This window comes from Botrytis deweyae, assembly GCF_014898535.1.
Source record: "Botrytis deweyae strain B1 chromosome Unknown BDEW_003, whole genome shotgun sequence".
Classification (NCBI taxonomy): Eukaryota; Fungi; Ascomycota; class Leotiomycetes; order Helotiales; family Sclerotiniaceae; genus Botrytis; species Botrytis deweyae.
This window is the reverse complement of record NW_024066210.1, coordinates 563558-578845: the sequence shown is the minus strand read 5'-3', so window position 1 is coordinate 578845 and position 15288 is coordinate 563558. Positions and strand designations below refer to the sequence as shown.

The window sequence follows — 15288 nt, the reverse complement described above, 5'->3', positions numbered from 1 at the left end:
GCAGCAAGGAGTACAAGAGATAAAGTCAAGCTTAAATCTTCAATCGTACTTGGTGCTGTACTTAACCCATCAACTCTGTCATTTTGTCCATCGAATCTTGATCTTAACAATTTGACCACATAATTCATTCGATATACAAAAATGAATTGCCTCAGATCCTATGACGATTCGCCCAGAATACTTTTGTTTTATTGTCTGCCATCATCAACTAAGAGGATCGCTTATCGTAGAATGATGAAGGGGTAAAATGTCCTATTACACTTCGTCACTGGCGCCGCAGACCGGAAACTGGATTGCGTAAGGCGACATCGTAACCTAGTGTGACATGTCGTCCGATCTTGTTGTTGCGAGAAGTTACAGAGGTTTTTGAGCGTAAACCAGTTTATGTGGATAGTACGAGTGTATTCTTCGATCTCGAGCCGCAACGCGAACTTGGGCACTATGCATACGTCAATTCTCTTGAACTCCAAATGACCTCGTCGAGTATAAGTAATTCAACCTACCAGAATAATTGAACCTCAGGTAAAGTCATCTATTCAGTCCATCAGTTTCATATTTCAAGTGACGAACATTTCCCTTTGTGAAGTTTCATGTAGTAGGACCGAACTCACCCCCATTACATTTGTGAGAAGTTGTATGGAAAACCCTTCCAATCCAACATCAAATTGTAACAAATTCCACTTTCCTAGCTCTTGTAACTTCGGATCGGATGACCATTCTCCTAATGGCGTTTTATATGTCTTTTCATGAAGGTTAACGAACCCGGCTTGGGCTATTTTTGAGCTCATCTTCGGGCACAGATCTAATGATTGTCCGGTACGTTCTCCAGCCTCATTGAAAAGCTGTTCAAAACCGTCTGAAGTTAGTAGTCGTACATTAACTTGGGAAAGAAATAATTTGGATGAAACTTCTTGATACCTACATACCTCAGAGAACTTATACAATGGACTATCTGGTGGTAAACTGTCGTCGTCGCTATGTATATATAATGATGGTTCTAGGTGCTGAATATATCCTCCTGGTTTCAAATGTCTAATATTGATTAGAACGATTGGAACTTTACATTCCTTTGGTATGTGTACGGGGCCTTACTTGAAAGCTTGTGCGTATAGTCTATCCCAATCAGCGACACTACCCAAAAGTGAACGAATGTGTATAAAATCAAAGTAATTGGGCGGATAAGTCCATTCTTCTGTGCAGTCATCTATTTCGAACCTGGGGAGCTTTGATTAGCCGCTGTGAAAATATAGGTCGTTGCGATTGTCAAATACTTTACCTGCAATTTGGAGGAACCACTGAGGGTGTTAAAGTCAGCACATGTATAACAAATGAGGACTTGGAACTTGAAAGGTATAGAGTCATGAAGTCATGAAATATGATGATTTTTGAAGGGCAGATGCTTCATGAGCCAAAAACTGGCCGAATTGATTGGGAAAAGATGAAAAGATAGAGCCACTTACTGTCCGGCTGGATTGGTGATAGGTCTGTCCCAAGAACCGACGCATTTGGAAAAAGGTCAGCAAAGTCAATTGCCCATATTCCTGTCCCTGTTCCGAGATCTAAAACTCGCTGTCCACCCTATTAGTTCTTTCGTGAATTTTTCTTGAAGTCAATTGTATTTACCTCGACGCTGTCCGGTATTGGTGCCATATACAACGCGCCATCCAACATTGTTAGATATCGTCGATGGCTTGAAATTTGATTAACACACTTCTCTGTATGACTGCAAATATCGAGTTACCTAATGTCTATTTGCTCACTTTGTACTTCATCATTTGGTTGCCTATTTGGTATTAGATCTCAAAGTTTGTTGAAATTTGGAATCAAACAATCAAACAGATGGAGGCATCAACAAGTGAACACTTACCAATAAGCTCCTTCTCTATATGCCTGATATCTTCTACCATTCTCCATTCTAAAGGCCATAGCACTCGAATCTATCGAATAAGTATCTCCTGCTCTGACATCGACCATCGTTAACTGCTATTCGTTTGTGATCCTTCGTAGTATTGACTTTGACAAGTTCTCAGGAACGTTGTAACTTACAAATCATCTTCGGAAGAAGAATAACTACGGGCGGTAAGGCTGACGTCCTGAAAATGAATCCGGTTTGTTAGTATGTCATACATATATGTGAATACCGACATCCCGGACGGTACTTGTGCCGAAGTGATCGTACCTCTTCTAGAGTCTCCGAATTTTCTAATGCCATTGTTCTCGTTGAGGGCTACAATGCTCGCAAATAAAAAGTAGATATAATAGTTTTTGACAATGAATATGTCGTACTGTACTATGAAAAATTTGCAACACAGATTTGAGGAAGATCTTTGACATAAGACAAAGTGACAAATTCGACGAGAATGGGGAAAACGTCAAAATCCCAAGAGACGAATTCCCGGGTCATGTCTTAAAATCTCACTGACCAGGGGATTGCTAATTTGGGCTCGGGTAGGGAATTTCTGTGGGAAGACTAAATTGTATGCAGTGGTGCAGCGAACCTGAAAATGAACTCCGATTGATGCGCTGGCATAGTTCAAGCCTCCTAGTATGTATATGAAATTGCAAGGTATCATTCGATGGTCTCATGGTAAAATGGGGAGAAGCTAATCGATCGGCCAACATAAAGTTATTGAGGATTAGTTCTTTGGGAATCGGGATGAAGGGGTACCGGTAGATACCAGAAGGGGGAAAATTTACTTTGAAGTTTGGGGTCGTTCACCGTTTTATCCCAGTCATTTCATGCATTGACCCATTAAAAGAGAACAAGCCGACCTTCCCGGTTTGCTGGGTCAGCCGTCTCCAAAGACTTGGGTTCATGATCCTTAATAATAAAGAAAGTATACATACCTAGGTAGGGTAGGTATCTGCATCGTGTTTGGTTTGGGTGTAGATGCTCTTGCTTCCCTCGCTGTCCAAGATCGGAAGTATACCTACCTAGGTATGGATCTCCCACATCGATAGGAGACGATACTACTCTGTCCAGACTCCGGAGTAGAAGTACACATTACCCAGTACATACATCAAAAACTCTAACACATTCTGCATCTTTTTTGCGAATAATACATGGTTCTCAAGGGCAAGACTCCACTGAAAGTGGCAGAAGAAGTAAAGATTTCCGATGGGAAATATAAGTTAATTTGTTTGATTGCGCACTTTGCAGTCGTTCAACCAAATGATTTGATAGCTCCAAATGCGCATCTGCCGCTGGTAAATCATGCACCAAGCCCGAGAGAGGGGTAAGATAGGGAGATATTCATATCTCTTGCAACACCAGAGTTGTTCTTTGGAAAAACCCCTTCCCCCCAACAAAATTATGTTTTACCAAGCATGCAATATAATTCGACTACAACCTTAAGTACCCGTCAACCGACCTACGGGAAATCTAAACTTTAACCATATTGTCGGAAATTGATGGGACTCGGATTTGCCGGGACTCTTCATCGTCTGAGACATTATTGGAGATAACCCTTTAGTTTGACATCGAGTCTTCAATGTTAGGAAAATTATCGACATCCACGTATACCTAGGTGGGTAATTTCTACGAACAACCTCAATTCTAGTCTCGGCTCTGCTCCGAATGAAAATTCTGTTAAGTCGACGGGCAACTAGGTGGATGTATGCCCGCTTCCGCCCCTGCTTTATTTTTACGGCCGCGCGCGAGCCATTCATGTATACTATATGCATCGGATACTTAGGGTATACTCCGCACCAAACTTTGGTAAACTTGTACTAAATGCAGACAAGTGCTGACAATTTCCAAATTCTTTCACTTCCAGAAGCATTCTAAAGCTCGCCTTTCAATGTACCTCTCCAATGGGATCTCATTCCAAATGGTCCGATATAGCATTCGGAAAACTGTGAATCTTCGATGGCCGATGATACACGTTAATCTAGGAAACACGACCAGCATAGACCTTTGCCTTTGAATTCCAGTCGAGGTAGCGGGGTCTATATTGATTAGGAGTGGGGGCCATTGGTCAAACTTGCATACCAACCTTACCTCTGCATTCAAAATATTCATTACGGCAGTCAAAATACTAAGCAGAAGGTGACGAGGGCTGGCCCTTCTCATTTTGAAGTGGTCTGATATTTCAAATATCCAAGACTAGTTCATCAATGGTATCTGTATTATCTTCGTGTTATTATGAGTAACAATGATATTCGAGAGTCAGTGGATATGTCAGACAGCCACAGAGTAACGTTACACATCAGTTGCTACTAACTTTGTGAAATAATCTCACACTAGATATTTGCAGCTGTCTACTGTAATGAGTCGGGTTTGTGCTAAGAATTGTATAGGTCAACGGTGCCATGGGTCTGGTTGAAGCCCCGTCATATCACATATATTTATGTGGAGTGTATCCATACTCAATCTTCAAGCTTTTCAAGAGCGCCCCGTCCCGGTATGATCGTTCCAAATACCCGGGTCTTCATGTTTGCACTATTAGTGCAGTCGCTATTTCTAATGTCTACCGATTTGGTGCCCAAGAACGAGATCGGCCACCCCTTGGTGAAAGAACCTGAGTTATTGCTGACATTACGTACTACGCATACAAACGCGTACAATGCTCATCTACACTTTCTGCCAATATATCATTCTCAAGCCTCCAACCAATCTACATCGTTGAAATAGAAAACAAGCGGAAAAAATACTTCCGAAACTGAATATACTCGGGATTCATAGCAGCCAGTGAGTCTCGCTGGAACATGAATCCTCCCCGAAAGTGGGCAAAGAACAAGGGTCATCATGGTGAATTGTCTTATATTCACAAATCAACATTGTGACTCCACTTATCATGCACTCAGTGCCATAGAGATTCAGAGGTCCGAAATTCATCCAATGTTCGAGACATGATACCTATGTCTTCCCTCCGACATGGACTGAATGGACCTTACCGAACAAACCGCCTTGCCTCTTCGAAACAGTCGACTAGGAATTCACGATAGACGATCTTTAGAATCTCGTATACTATCGAATAATATGGAAGCAATCTCAATCCTTAATAACAAGGCGAAGGATTGTCTTGTAAAATAAGTATTTCTAGAAGTTCCAGCCTGGATGGGACGATTACGCACAAGTTCGCGCAACACTCTTAGGAGATATTTCTAATCAAATCGCCGAATACCACTACTAGATACGCCTTGTTCATTCTATCTTTGTATTGCCAAGATTCCATTGTTTCAGAGCCACCTTCTGCAGCTAAGAACGCCAAGTAGCCTCTTTATTCTGACACAACCGAAGCCACTGCTGCGCAGGAACCAAGCTAACTAAAAAAGGCGATTCGAACTCAGGACGGTTGGTCGACTGGATATAAAAAGATTCATTTAGGTTTTGTACCTATGACTGCGAGCCGTGAAAAACGCCGCAGCTTCTTGAGTGACAAATTCTGAGACATGAACTCAGCTCAGACGAAAGGAAGTTCAACAATTAAAGGAATGAAGGATGAAACAAACCAGAGAGATTCATACGCCCGTTCTATCAGAGGAAACTAGCTTTCGGATGGCAACCCTTCACTACTTAGGTACGCAATGTCAGGAGTGTTTGGTCTTGAAAGTAGAGCTCTGAGCTTGTGATGGTCATGACGCATTAGACCCATCAGTTGGAAGCCCACTTAGACCAAGCAGGGAGAAGAAGAATACTCCTTCATTATGGTCAATTAAAATAACAAGAACAGATTGAATACGACAAATTCCCACAACGTTTCTGTTTATTACATGGATTTTGACACCAGGACACTCTTACTACAAGTGAAGGGCATCTTCGATTTGCGAAACTGCGGAAAGATAGGAAATATAGGAAGTACAATATCATCTCGGTATATCCCTTTACTTGAAATAAAGGATTTTCAAAGGTGTTAAGTCACTATATGCGGCGGAGCTAGACAGGAAAAGCGAAAGAAAGATCGCCAACGTTCTCTCCAATTGAGAATCTAAACATATACTGCGACAGCCTCATATTTCATCTTGAATATCCATAAACGATATATCTATGATACTTGCGACCCTAGACTCTCAGGGATCAAGCAGTCATCTGTCGTCACCATTGAGAAATTTGATGCCAGGAAATAAGACCTAGCTTGGTTCAGTAGCATAACTTGTTTTGACATTTTATGCTACACCAAAGGCAGATACAGAGTTTATAAAGGCATTGGCTTTTCAGTCTACCATACTTGACTAGAAAAAAGAATCGGATAGCGGAAGACCCGAGTACCTTTTCATTGCAATCTTGGGAGGTGGATACGTTCGCACCAATCACATGGATCTTTGTTGAGCTGCAGCTAGTGGACGTGGTCGCATGATTCTCGCATCTGCAGAAGTTCCCATGGAGAATTAGTTGGTAGTCTGAACTTCAGCTCGTGCGGGGAAGAAACACTGCTAACGTCATATATTCTGTGGTAGTCCATGAATAGACAAGAAAAGTAATACCCCGACCAAGCCATCATCGTCAGCTACAAGAACACGAGCATAACTACCTTCTGAAAGTATGAGAGTTAGATCACAAAGGTAAGATCAATGTACAATGGCATACCAAAACCATAATGAAGAAGTATGGGGTCTGACTCATGTAATCCTGTTTGGAAGCAATTGCACATTTCGATACTGGGGTGAGGATAGTATTTGGTATACACAAGTCATGAGATATTAAGTGGCTCTCAATGGGCAATTAGCTTATTCATCTCTTCATTTGGTGATGTGGTATCAGGAAAAATAACATTTCTACTTATATTCAAACAAAATCTGCGGGCTCTTTAATAGGAATAATCCCAGGTCTCTCTATTCATACATTACTCTAACAACCTACAACTCAAGCATTGGGATGGAAGTGCCACTTTCCAGGATTTCTACCATCCCGATGATCATCCAATATCTTATTGAATGCATCTACATCCAAACCACCTTCCAAAACTTTGAAGCCAAGCGGCTTGATTTCTCCAGAATTTATCCAGCCTGGCAATAGCTTGAAGAATTCCTTGGAGAATTCTGTATGTAAATGAGGTATCCCAAGTGTCTGAGCAATATCGTAGTTTCCGGAAGAAGGCTTCACGCGTAACAACGTTATGACCTTGCCTCTCTTCTTCTCAGATAGCAGAGAAATGGCAAATGAGTGCTCAAGGTTGACGGGATCATAAACGTAAACGATTTCATCACCGACAGCCTCTTGGACACGTGACTTGACCTCTGAGTCTGTACCATGACGATCGATAACATGGGTTGCTCCATAGGATTTCAGTTCATCGGTGTTTGATTTTGACGCGACCACAACGATCTTTCCAAACCCAGTGATTTTTGCGAGTTGGACGGCGAATTTTCCACAGCTAGTTCCTCCCCCAAGAATCACAACGGCTTGAGATGAAGCATCGAAGGTCTTGTTCTCTGCCCACGGAGCTGGAAACCCAAAGGCTTTATCCGACCAGAATGATACAGCAGAAGCAAATAGATTTACTGGAAGTGTTGCTGCTTGATCATCGGTGATATTCGATGGTACCTTGGCAAAACATCCAACTTCCAAAAGAGCATATTGTTGGGATGCTTGGGAATCGAATGCGAACCTAGGATATCCGAATACATGATCGCCGAGTTCGAAACCAGAGACGTTGTCGCCTTTGGCAGTAATTACACCGGCAACATCATTACACAACGTCGCAGGAACGGGAAGTTGGAAGAGATTTCTGTCTTGAACTTTTGAATCGTGGGGATTTACTAGGTTTTTTGTTAGCGTAGTCTTGGGGTCTAGGCTCAGAGGAAAGCTTACTTCCAGCAGATGTCGTCTTAATAAGAACCTCGTTTTCCTTGGGGGTAGGAATAGGTCTTGTGACTTTCACCACTGGCTTGCCAGTCTCTTGTACGATGATTGATTGTTGTGTTGATGCCATTGTTTCGGTTTAGATGCTTGTTATCTTCTTTGATTCTGTATCTTCCATGAGGGCTCACTATAGGAATATATATATATATGCGAAGCCTGAATGTCGTGCTCTCTGATCACAAATCAAGAAGGATCAATTGATTAGTGATCATTCATTCGGCGCTTGGGGTCCGTCAGCAAATTGAACATGTTTTGTCAGCAACTATGAGCCAAGAGATATCAAGTTGACAGCACCATGGAAACTCACAGATTTTTTATAATAAGATCTCTTTATAAGGATACGTTGTTCAGTCCTCGAAGTTTTGAGGCCTAAAGAGGATCTATATTCTTAAATTCCTTTTATTAGAATATTCTTACATCTTTGAATTCTAGAATTATATCTATTCTTATTAAACTAATAAAATCAATAGTATCTAATACTACCTATACGATAGACTTTCATTATTTCAATAAATAATAATAAAAGTTACAAAATTATCATAGAATATAATCTAATAGGAACTAATTGAAAGTATGTTACTATTAGGTCAGGATTAGTCGGATACCTCTCTACACCCTTAAAAACAACTACAAAAAACGATATCCTTATAAAGCGATTTATCATACAATCGTGAAACTCAGAATCTGTTAACAAACGATGATTTATCAGCAAATCTGACAAATGCGGGGATAGGTTTGACCGCTGACAGCCCGCCAAGATGGGGAAACGCGAAAGTGGGGCCTCACAACCTCATCTTCTATGTCCTATATCCTATCTCCTGCTTGTGTAACTCCTTCGGTCTTTTGTTTTCGTGCTTTACTGGACGTATATAAAGCTGTTATTTAAACATAAAACTCTACTTTTACCAGAAAGCCTAATTTCAAGATACTGATAACTTCTTGACTTCTTGATAGTCTCAACATACGGTCCAGTGGAGATAGAATTGGATAGGTAGAATTGGGTAGGTAGAATTGGGTAGGTAGAATTGGGTAGGTAGAATTGGGTAGGTAGAATTGGGTAGGTACTACCTATCGAAGCTAACATCTAATCCATCTGGAACCCTTAAATACTTTGTCAAATGAGGGATGGGGCTAGATTCCAGGTTGTCTAAGATTGAAAGCTGGAATACATCAAGTAACTGAATATATTTGAATGGCTAATCAGACTGAATGGCTGACAGCACCAAAACTTCTAGCATGACATACTTATAATCTTCTAGACATAGTCAATAGAACACTGGTATAGAATTGTACTTCTTTTGAACACTCACAAATATGAAAGACGCAATGATTCATGAATAATTTGGTGTGCGTATACGAATCGTTAGGCTAGTATCAAGAATCCATAGAATAAACAATGTGACAAAATGCAAATTATGTACAAAGATCTGTTATACCTGATTCATAACATCAATCTTCTTGTCGTTCAAAGATATCCTTCCACACTTCACGATTCCCTCGCTCCTTCGTATCTGTTTAGCAAGCTTCCGTCAGGACGACAAGCTATAGGGAATCCATGCTCTCCGAATCTCAGAATTGGCTTATAATCAACAATTTCTATTGGCCTCTGGGCCCAGAAATATGAGTCGGGCATCGAGAGTTGCAAATCTTTCGGAGGCGTAACTATGACTTTTTCCATCTTCTCCCCAGTATAGAAACTGCTCACAACCCAAGCGATATAAGCCAGATTGACGTCGACCTTTTCCCAATAGCTTCGATTGCGTATAATTTGCTGATGGTGAGAAGAAATTATTGCTTGAGCTCTACGGAAATCCGCTTTAAGGCTCGGAGTCAAAATTCTCATCATTCTTCGGTGCTCACGCTTCATTTTCTTAAGACCACGTTGGCTTTCCATACGGCTGCATTCGTCTTGACATGAAACTTGAAACCCATATGTGATCCCATCAATAAACGCCGCATTGATTGGTAAAATACGTGCAACCGGTTGTTCGTCCGACTCCCAACCATTTTTTTCCATTGTCCTTGAGCCGGTGATAAGACTAAGGCGCTTTAGATTCGGGCATCTAATTTCAAGTAATTCCCATATACTCTTTTTCCCCCCGTAATATGATGGTAGACCTGACCGTCCTGTATATGACGAGCCGAGTGCGGTATTTATAGCGATGCTCTCAATCAAAGATAGATCCAAAGTCATGAAATCCCAATCCCAAAGTATACCTGTGATCTTGCGAAAATATGGTATCATCAATGTATCCTGGTGGAAATCTATGTATCCTTTGCGGTCAATCTGAATTTTACAATCCACCACATAGTCATCAAGTATCTCTTCGAATTCCAAGCGGTATCTTACAAATTCCAAGTTGAGATCACATCTCTGGACTGGAACGCTCAAGTTCATTTTAGAATATTTTTTCAGAAAGAGCGAGTGTGATTCTTGGCAGACGTAAAGTAAAGAGATCGGAAGCTTGGAAGCAATGGGGCCATGTTGTCGTATATGGCATGATAATTCTAGTCCATGTTCACCGTCGCTTTTGTTAGGCTTGTGATATTTCCGATCGATTTTAAGTTTGACATTTCGAGGATTGCAGCTTAAAGCAAAGTCCCAAATCATATGTTGAATTTCAGTTGGAAGTTTGGGGAATAGGGCGAACGAATCTAAGATTGGAACGATAGCGCAATAATCCGTGGGCCAGGCTATTTGGATAGCATTTGTTGGAAGATCGTGATAAAACTTAATCTTGGAGATTTGCCAGGTTTCTGAAACTGTCAGTGGGTAAAAGATGATTATCATTGTGTGTAGCTTACTTGGACAATATACAGGTTGGGTGTTAAGTAAAACCTGGTTCACCTGCACCCCGTCGTCCTTTGCCTTAAACTTTACATCAGAGTGATCGTTTTTCACTTCGTCCCGCCATCCTATTCTCAATGGTTTATATTTCTGCTTTACAAAAACATATCTTGATCGAGCTGGAACTCTGGAAATACCTCCTGTGGGATATTGAGCGTATTCCTCCACCGTTGATAAAATCATGTGGTTTGATAGGTTTCCCAAGTCGTACCAATCACCGGAAGTTGGTTTCATGGCTTGGTCGGTACTAATCTCTGCTTCGAGATCTTTAATTGTGTCTGGTGATTCGGATTTGTTGGTTGATGGGTAGTTGCTGATCTTTAAATATGTATTAGGAAGAATATGAAAAAGCAATTCCTCAGGACACAAATAGCCTTGCTGTAGCAGTGCCAAATAGTTAAGTGAATGTTGCATTTTCTGCACGTCTCCTGAATTTTGTTGATATTAAGAACGGTGAATATCTCCCCACGTAGACCAGAGCCAACGGTACAAATGCAAAGTAGTATCCAGTCCATGGTTTGAAGTTTAAAATTCACTAAGTATTACGGCCCACGTTCCTCTCATGGTTTCACCTGTTACGGTATGTATACAGTCTGGCGGTCACTGTATCAGACGATGGAAAGCTTGCGTTGATATATTTCAAAATTCACTAGTTAGCTTAGTAAGCCAGAACGCCAATAAGAGTTCTCTCTTCCATTGCCCAGGTGATCCAAGGCGGTGATGAACGTATAGTATGCACATTGTACTACCCATATACGTTCAATAGTTTATACCTATAGGAGATCTGGGACTTGAATCTTGAAACAATACAGACAAGGTCAACCTACTGACTTGACTCTCATACCCCGGAGAATTGGAAGTTTCTAGCTAATACTTGCGACGACATGCTGTACTTAGTATGCTCCTAGAATTATTTTCCAAATCTATGTAAATCACTTGCAGTATTCATATGGCAGAGGTGAATATCGTTGAACTGAAAATCTTTCAGTATTCCTACCGCATTGTGGATATCGATAAAGCTGACGGTATGCCCAAAATTGTCAAATGGATTGACCAGGAGATTTGGAAAAACAGCGCCGTTGAAAGAATCTGTAGTTGATATCTTAGCAAGAAATCACATCGGAGTTGCTCGCAATTAAGCATATCATGTCTTTGAGAAGTTCTGATTGTTTCATCCTCAAATAAAAACGAAATCCAACAGGATCATTCACTCCCCTCAGATTCACGCTATATACATAAGTAACCTTCAATTCGAAAACAAACAACATAGTGCAGTGGTCAAGCCATCGGCTTCTACTTTCCATCAGATCTCAAAAAACTTCATTGTAACTAACATGTTATATAGAGTTTTCGAAATCGCAAGTGTTCGCCGGCCTATGGTTCTGGAGTACCCACGAAACCTAAGGTAGACCATGTGACCCTCACTAATGATATGGCTCGGCATAGTGTACAAAATGGTTACTGGGGCATCTTGAATGAGATTAGATGATGTGGAAATCGAAAGTGGGCCCGCTGGAGATGGTAAGTTGTTGTTTCATTTGTGTTGATGGTTTGAGCACTCACTATATTTTTTGTGGTTTTTTGGAGCGCTTAAAAATTGTTAGGATGGTGTTTTTCAGAATCGCATTTGTCATTGCAGTTCCCTCTGATCATATGTACTTTCCACATTTCTTTAATTCGTCAACACTTCCCTCAAACCCGAATGCAACGTGCCGAGGAGACTCATCAGATCCTATCTTCTCGGGAGCCTGTTGTGATACCAAAGGTCCAAACCTTAATTTTGGGTTTTTGATACTTTTAGGCAATGGATCAGATCCCAACGACTTCCCTCTTGCCAAAATATCCAAGTCTGAATTCCTTGTTGTAAGCATGATGGCGGAGAAGGAGTTTGAATGCGAAACGCCATTAGCATGCATTGAGTAAAGACCAATTGCACCACAAAGGCTTGCCAGAAAGAACCCGATCTATAGGAAAGAACGAGGTAGAGCGGATGATAGACGTAGAAATTCCTAGTGTCTGAGGTGGTAACATTCGCATATTCTGTGCTGCTACTAGTGAGATTGGGAGAACCAAGATAACCTATGGTGATATTGATGGAAAGATCCTCGATTGCTCTCATGAAGGTTCGATTGCGACACTGCCATGGCTCGACTTTAAAAATAGCCTCAATGGGGGGATTTGAAGAAAATAGGGACTCAAATGTGAAGCCTTTATGTCGTCGCATGCGGTAAATAGACGGAGGAGAGGATTGTCGATCAAATAAGGGATCCAAACCGTGCGATCGATGTCTGACGCTCTGCTCTGTACCGAGATATTCCCTGACAACACTCTCGCGAAATTGTCAAATTTATCTTTCATCAAACAGCTGGGTGATCCACCACATTGAGGTATCTCATTTAGGTACTGGGTGCTGCGTTGCGTGGTTTCTTGATTGCCGTAGGCAGAAGCGATTGTAACAGCAATAGAAGCATTCATGGCTGTACATACAATGCTTGACGTCGAACTTTGTACGAAGACATGATAACCAGTTGAGTTTTTAACATACAGTTCATACAGAGGAAATGGGACATTGGGGTCGTTTGACCGAAATGAAAAATAGAAGAGAAGGTAATGTAATTTTGGATCTGACTTAGACATTGTGTTGTTCCAAATCGAGTCATTGATTTGAGGGGCAATAAACCCTGATTGGAATTTTTCAATATAATGCGCTAGTTGATCGAAGATAGCTTGCTCAGTACTTTCAGCTTCTCTACACTTGAGTGTGAGACCAAAGAACTGCATATCATAGGACCAGATTTGAGACGCGATTGAAAAATCCAGAGGTACCACATCAGCTAGAGATGCTGACTTTCCTGCAATTTTTTGTGAGATACTGTAATCTACTACAGGTCTAAGCGAATGCGTATCAAGCAAAAATTTGGTTCCATTCAATACTGGAATTGGCACTGAAATAGTAATATTGACTGGAATGACAGAGAGTGTAGCTGCGGGAGCGAAACTAACGAAATCCATGGTCCTAAAATGCACATTAGTGACTTAAACTGTAGACTTTGTCGATAATTTATTCACACATTGAGCTGAAAGTCAGAGCCAAACTTCTAGCGTCATTTTACCCTCAAGTATTCCAGCATGTTCAAGAGCCTCCAGCCACCTCTTGTGTAGAAAGGGCTCATATAGTTGTTTTATAACTATTCCTTCAGGTCCAGAAAAGTCTCGGACTTTGGGCAATAGTCACATACCAGAAAATTGTGCCTAGTAAAGCTGCCAGGGAAGCATTCTTGATAACGGAAACACTGAACATGCTAATCGGGTTACTTGTGAGCGCGAATAACCTGTCGAGATCACCTGCAGTTTTCTCAGTACTTTGTCTAGAAGGAGCGATCCTTTATCGGCAATGAGGAATAATACATACTAATGTTGAGACCTTTCGACCTTACGACGCTCCAAAGATACTGCCCCAATGCGGAGACAGTAACGGCTTTGAAAAATGCGACGACAAGAAATGCGAAGGCTGTCCCAAATCGAATTGACCAAGCTTGCCTTGTGGCATCCCCTGCCGGAGTCCCACTTAATGAATGGTAGTAAACATGATGTCCAATTGCCAGAATCAGACCACACAATAGTATCGAGCACATAAAAGTTGGTTGTTGCCAATTGATCTTCCAAATTACAGTATCTATCGGCAGATTTGTCATTGATGGGTTGGTATTCTGTAAAAGTTGTGCGGGAAGGTTCAAATTTGTACTTTGTGCGGTTGAGGAATTCGAAAAGCTGCTCACTTGCTGCCACGATTCTGGTCGATTTGGAGTCGATAATAGAGAGTCCGTAACTGAGTGTTGCGAGTTCCTTCTATCGTGGCTCGAGACTCTCGAAAGATCATCTAGTCGTAGGTCCATTCCATGATCCTGAAATGAAAAGTCTGGCGGCTCAAATTCGCGATCATTGTTGACTCGAAGTAATTCCATCGCCTTTTTCCTGTGTTTTGAATTGAGGAGATATACTTCAAATGTTTCCAAAATTTAGAGTACGCGTTGCGCAATGTTGAAAATGGAAACAATATTTCGTCGCTAAGTAAATGTCAATCATTTTGATCAATGACATGTTAACACTAAGCCTGATCTCCATGATATTCGTAAGCACCCTGCATAACACATGTAGAGGCTGAAGTTGTAATTCAAACAAGAAGCTGAATGGTGGCCTCCAATGTTACCGAGTCTACCAAACAGAGTGAGTCTTGGGAGTGCAGCGCTGCGGCGAGTGCTGCCTTTCAGAGGGATTTATTCGTCTATTCTGTAACACAACATACCTTTATTGAATTCTGCATGAATTTTAACAAACGTCGAGGCTGATTCTTACCGAACTTTGCTCCCAGCCACAATTTCATGGGGAACCCCAATACAACAATCTCTAATTCTTCAAAACATTTCAACGAAAAATCTTTCAGTTCTTTGCCACCTCCTGAATAACGGAAATCCATTCCCTTGAATCACTTTTCACATACCAACTCTAGTCCTTCAAATTAATCCTTTCACGTCTTTGACCAGTCGGACGAAGATTACCCGGAACCTGAGAGATGTACTGCGAATATCCAGTTCGAAGTCAATATAAATTATTACATCATGATTACCCTGAGGTT

General features: G+C 41.3%; 5 protein-coding genes across 5 annotated transcripts; all 5 read right to left on the bottom strand.

Moving 5' to 3' along the window:
• Window positions 1-354: 354 nt before the first annotated feature.
• On the bottom strand, window positions 355-2212 carry EAE98_001566 (uncharacterized protein; the record flags this gene model as incomplete). The annotated part of the gene is made up of 12 exons (XM_038949185.1): window positions 355-439; window positions 504-532; window positions 612-842; window positions 927-1032; window positions 1093-1215; window positions 1277-1295; window positions 1461-1569; window positions 1624-1690; window positions 1742-1783; window positions 1868-1960; window positions 2047-2093; window positions 2180-2212. 12 exons carry the CDS (start codon window positions 2210-2212, stop codon window positions 355-357), a joined length of 984 nt encoding a protein of 327 aa, XP_038814170.1.
• A 4593-nt stretch (window positions 2213-6805) lies between these two features.
• Window positions 6806-7874, bottom strand: EAE98_001565 (uncharacterized protein; the record flags this gene model as incomplete). The annotated part of the gene is made up of 2 exons (XM_038949184.1): window positions 6806-7701; window positions 7754-7874. 2 exons carry the CDS (start codon window positions 7872-7874, stop codon window positions 6806-6808), a joined length of 1017 nt encoding a protein of 338 aa, XP_038814169.1.
• A 1416-nt stretch (window positions 7875-9290) lies between these two features.
• On the bottom strand, window positions 9291-11066 carry EAE98_001564 (uncharacterized protein; the record flags this gene model as incomplete). Its single annotated transcript, XM_038949183.1, has 2 exons — window positions 9291-10561; window positions 10610-11066. 2 exons carry the CDS (start codon window positions 11064-11066, stop codon window positions 9291-9293), a joined length of 1728 nt encoding a protein of 575 aa, XP_038814168.1.
• Window positions 11067-11955: 889 nt separating this feature from the next.
• Window positions 11956-12523, bottom strand: EAE98_001563 (uncharacterized protein; the record flags this gene model as incomplete). The annotated part of the gene is made up of 3 exons (XM_038949182.1): window positions 11956-12164; window positions 12216-12241; window positions 12312-12523. The coding sequence occupies 3 exons, from the start codon at window positions 12521-12523 to the stop codon at window positions 11956-11958; spliced, it is 447 nt and encodes a 148-aa protein (XP_038814167.1).
• A 244-nt stretch (window positions 12524-12767) lies between these two features.
• On the bottom strand, window positions 12768-14617 carry EAE98_001562 (uncharacterized protein; the record flags this gene model as incomplete). Its single annotated transcript, XM_038949181.1, has 3 exons — window positions 12768-13668; window positions 13892-13997; window positions 14065-14617. 3 exons carry the CDS (start codon window positions 14615-14617, stop codon window positions 12768-12770), a joined length of 1560 nt encoding a protein of 519 aa, XP_038814166.1.
• Between the last annotated feature and the right edge of the window lie 671 nt (window positions 14618-15288).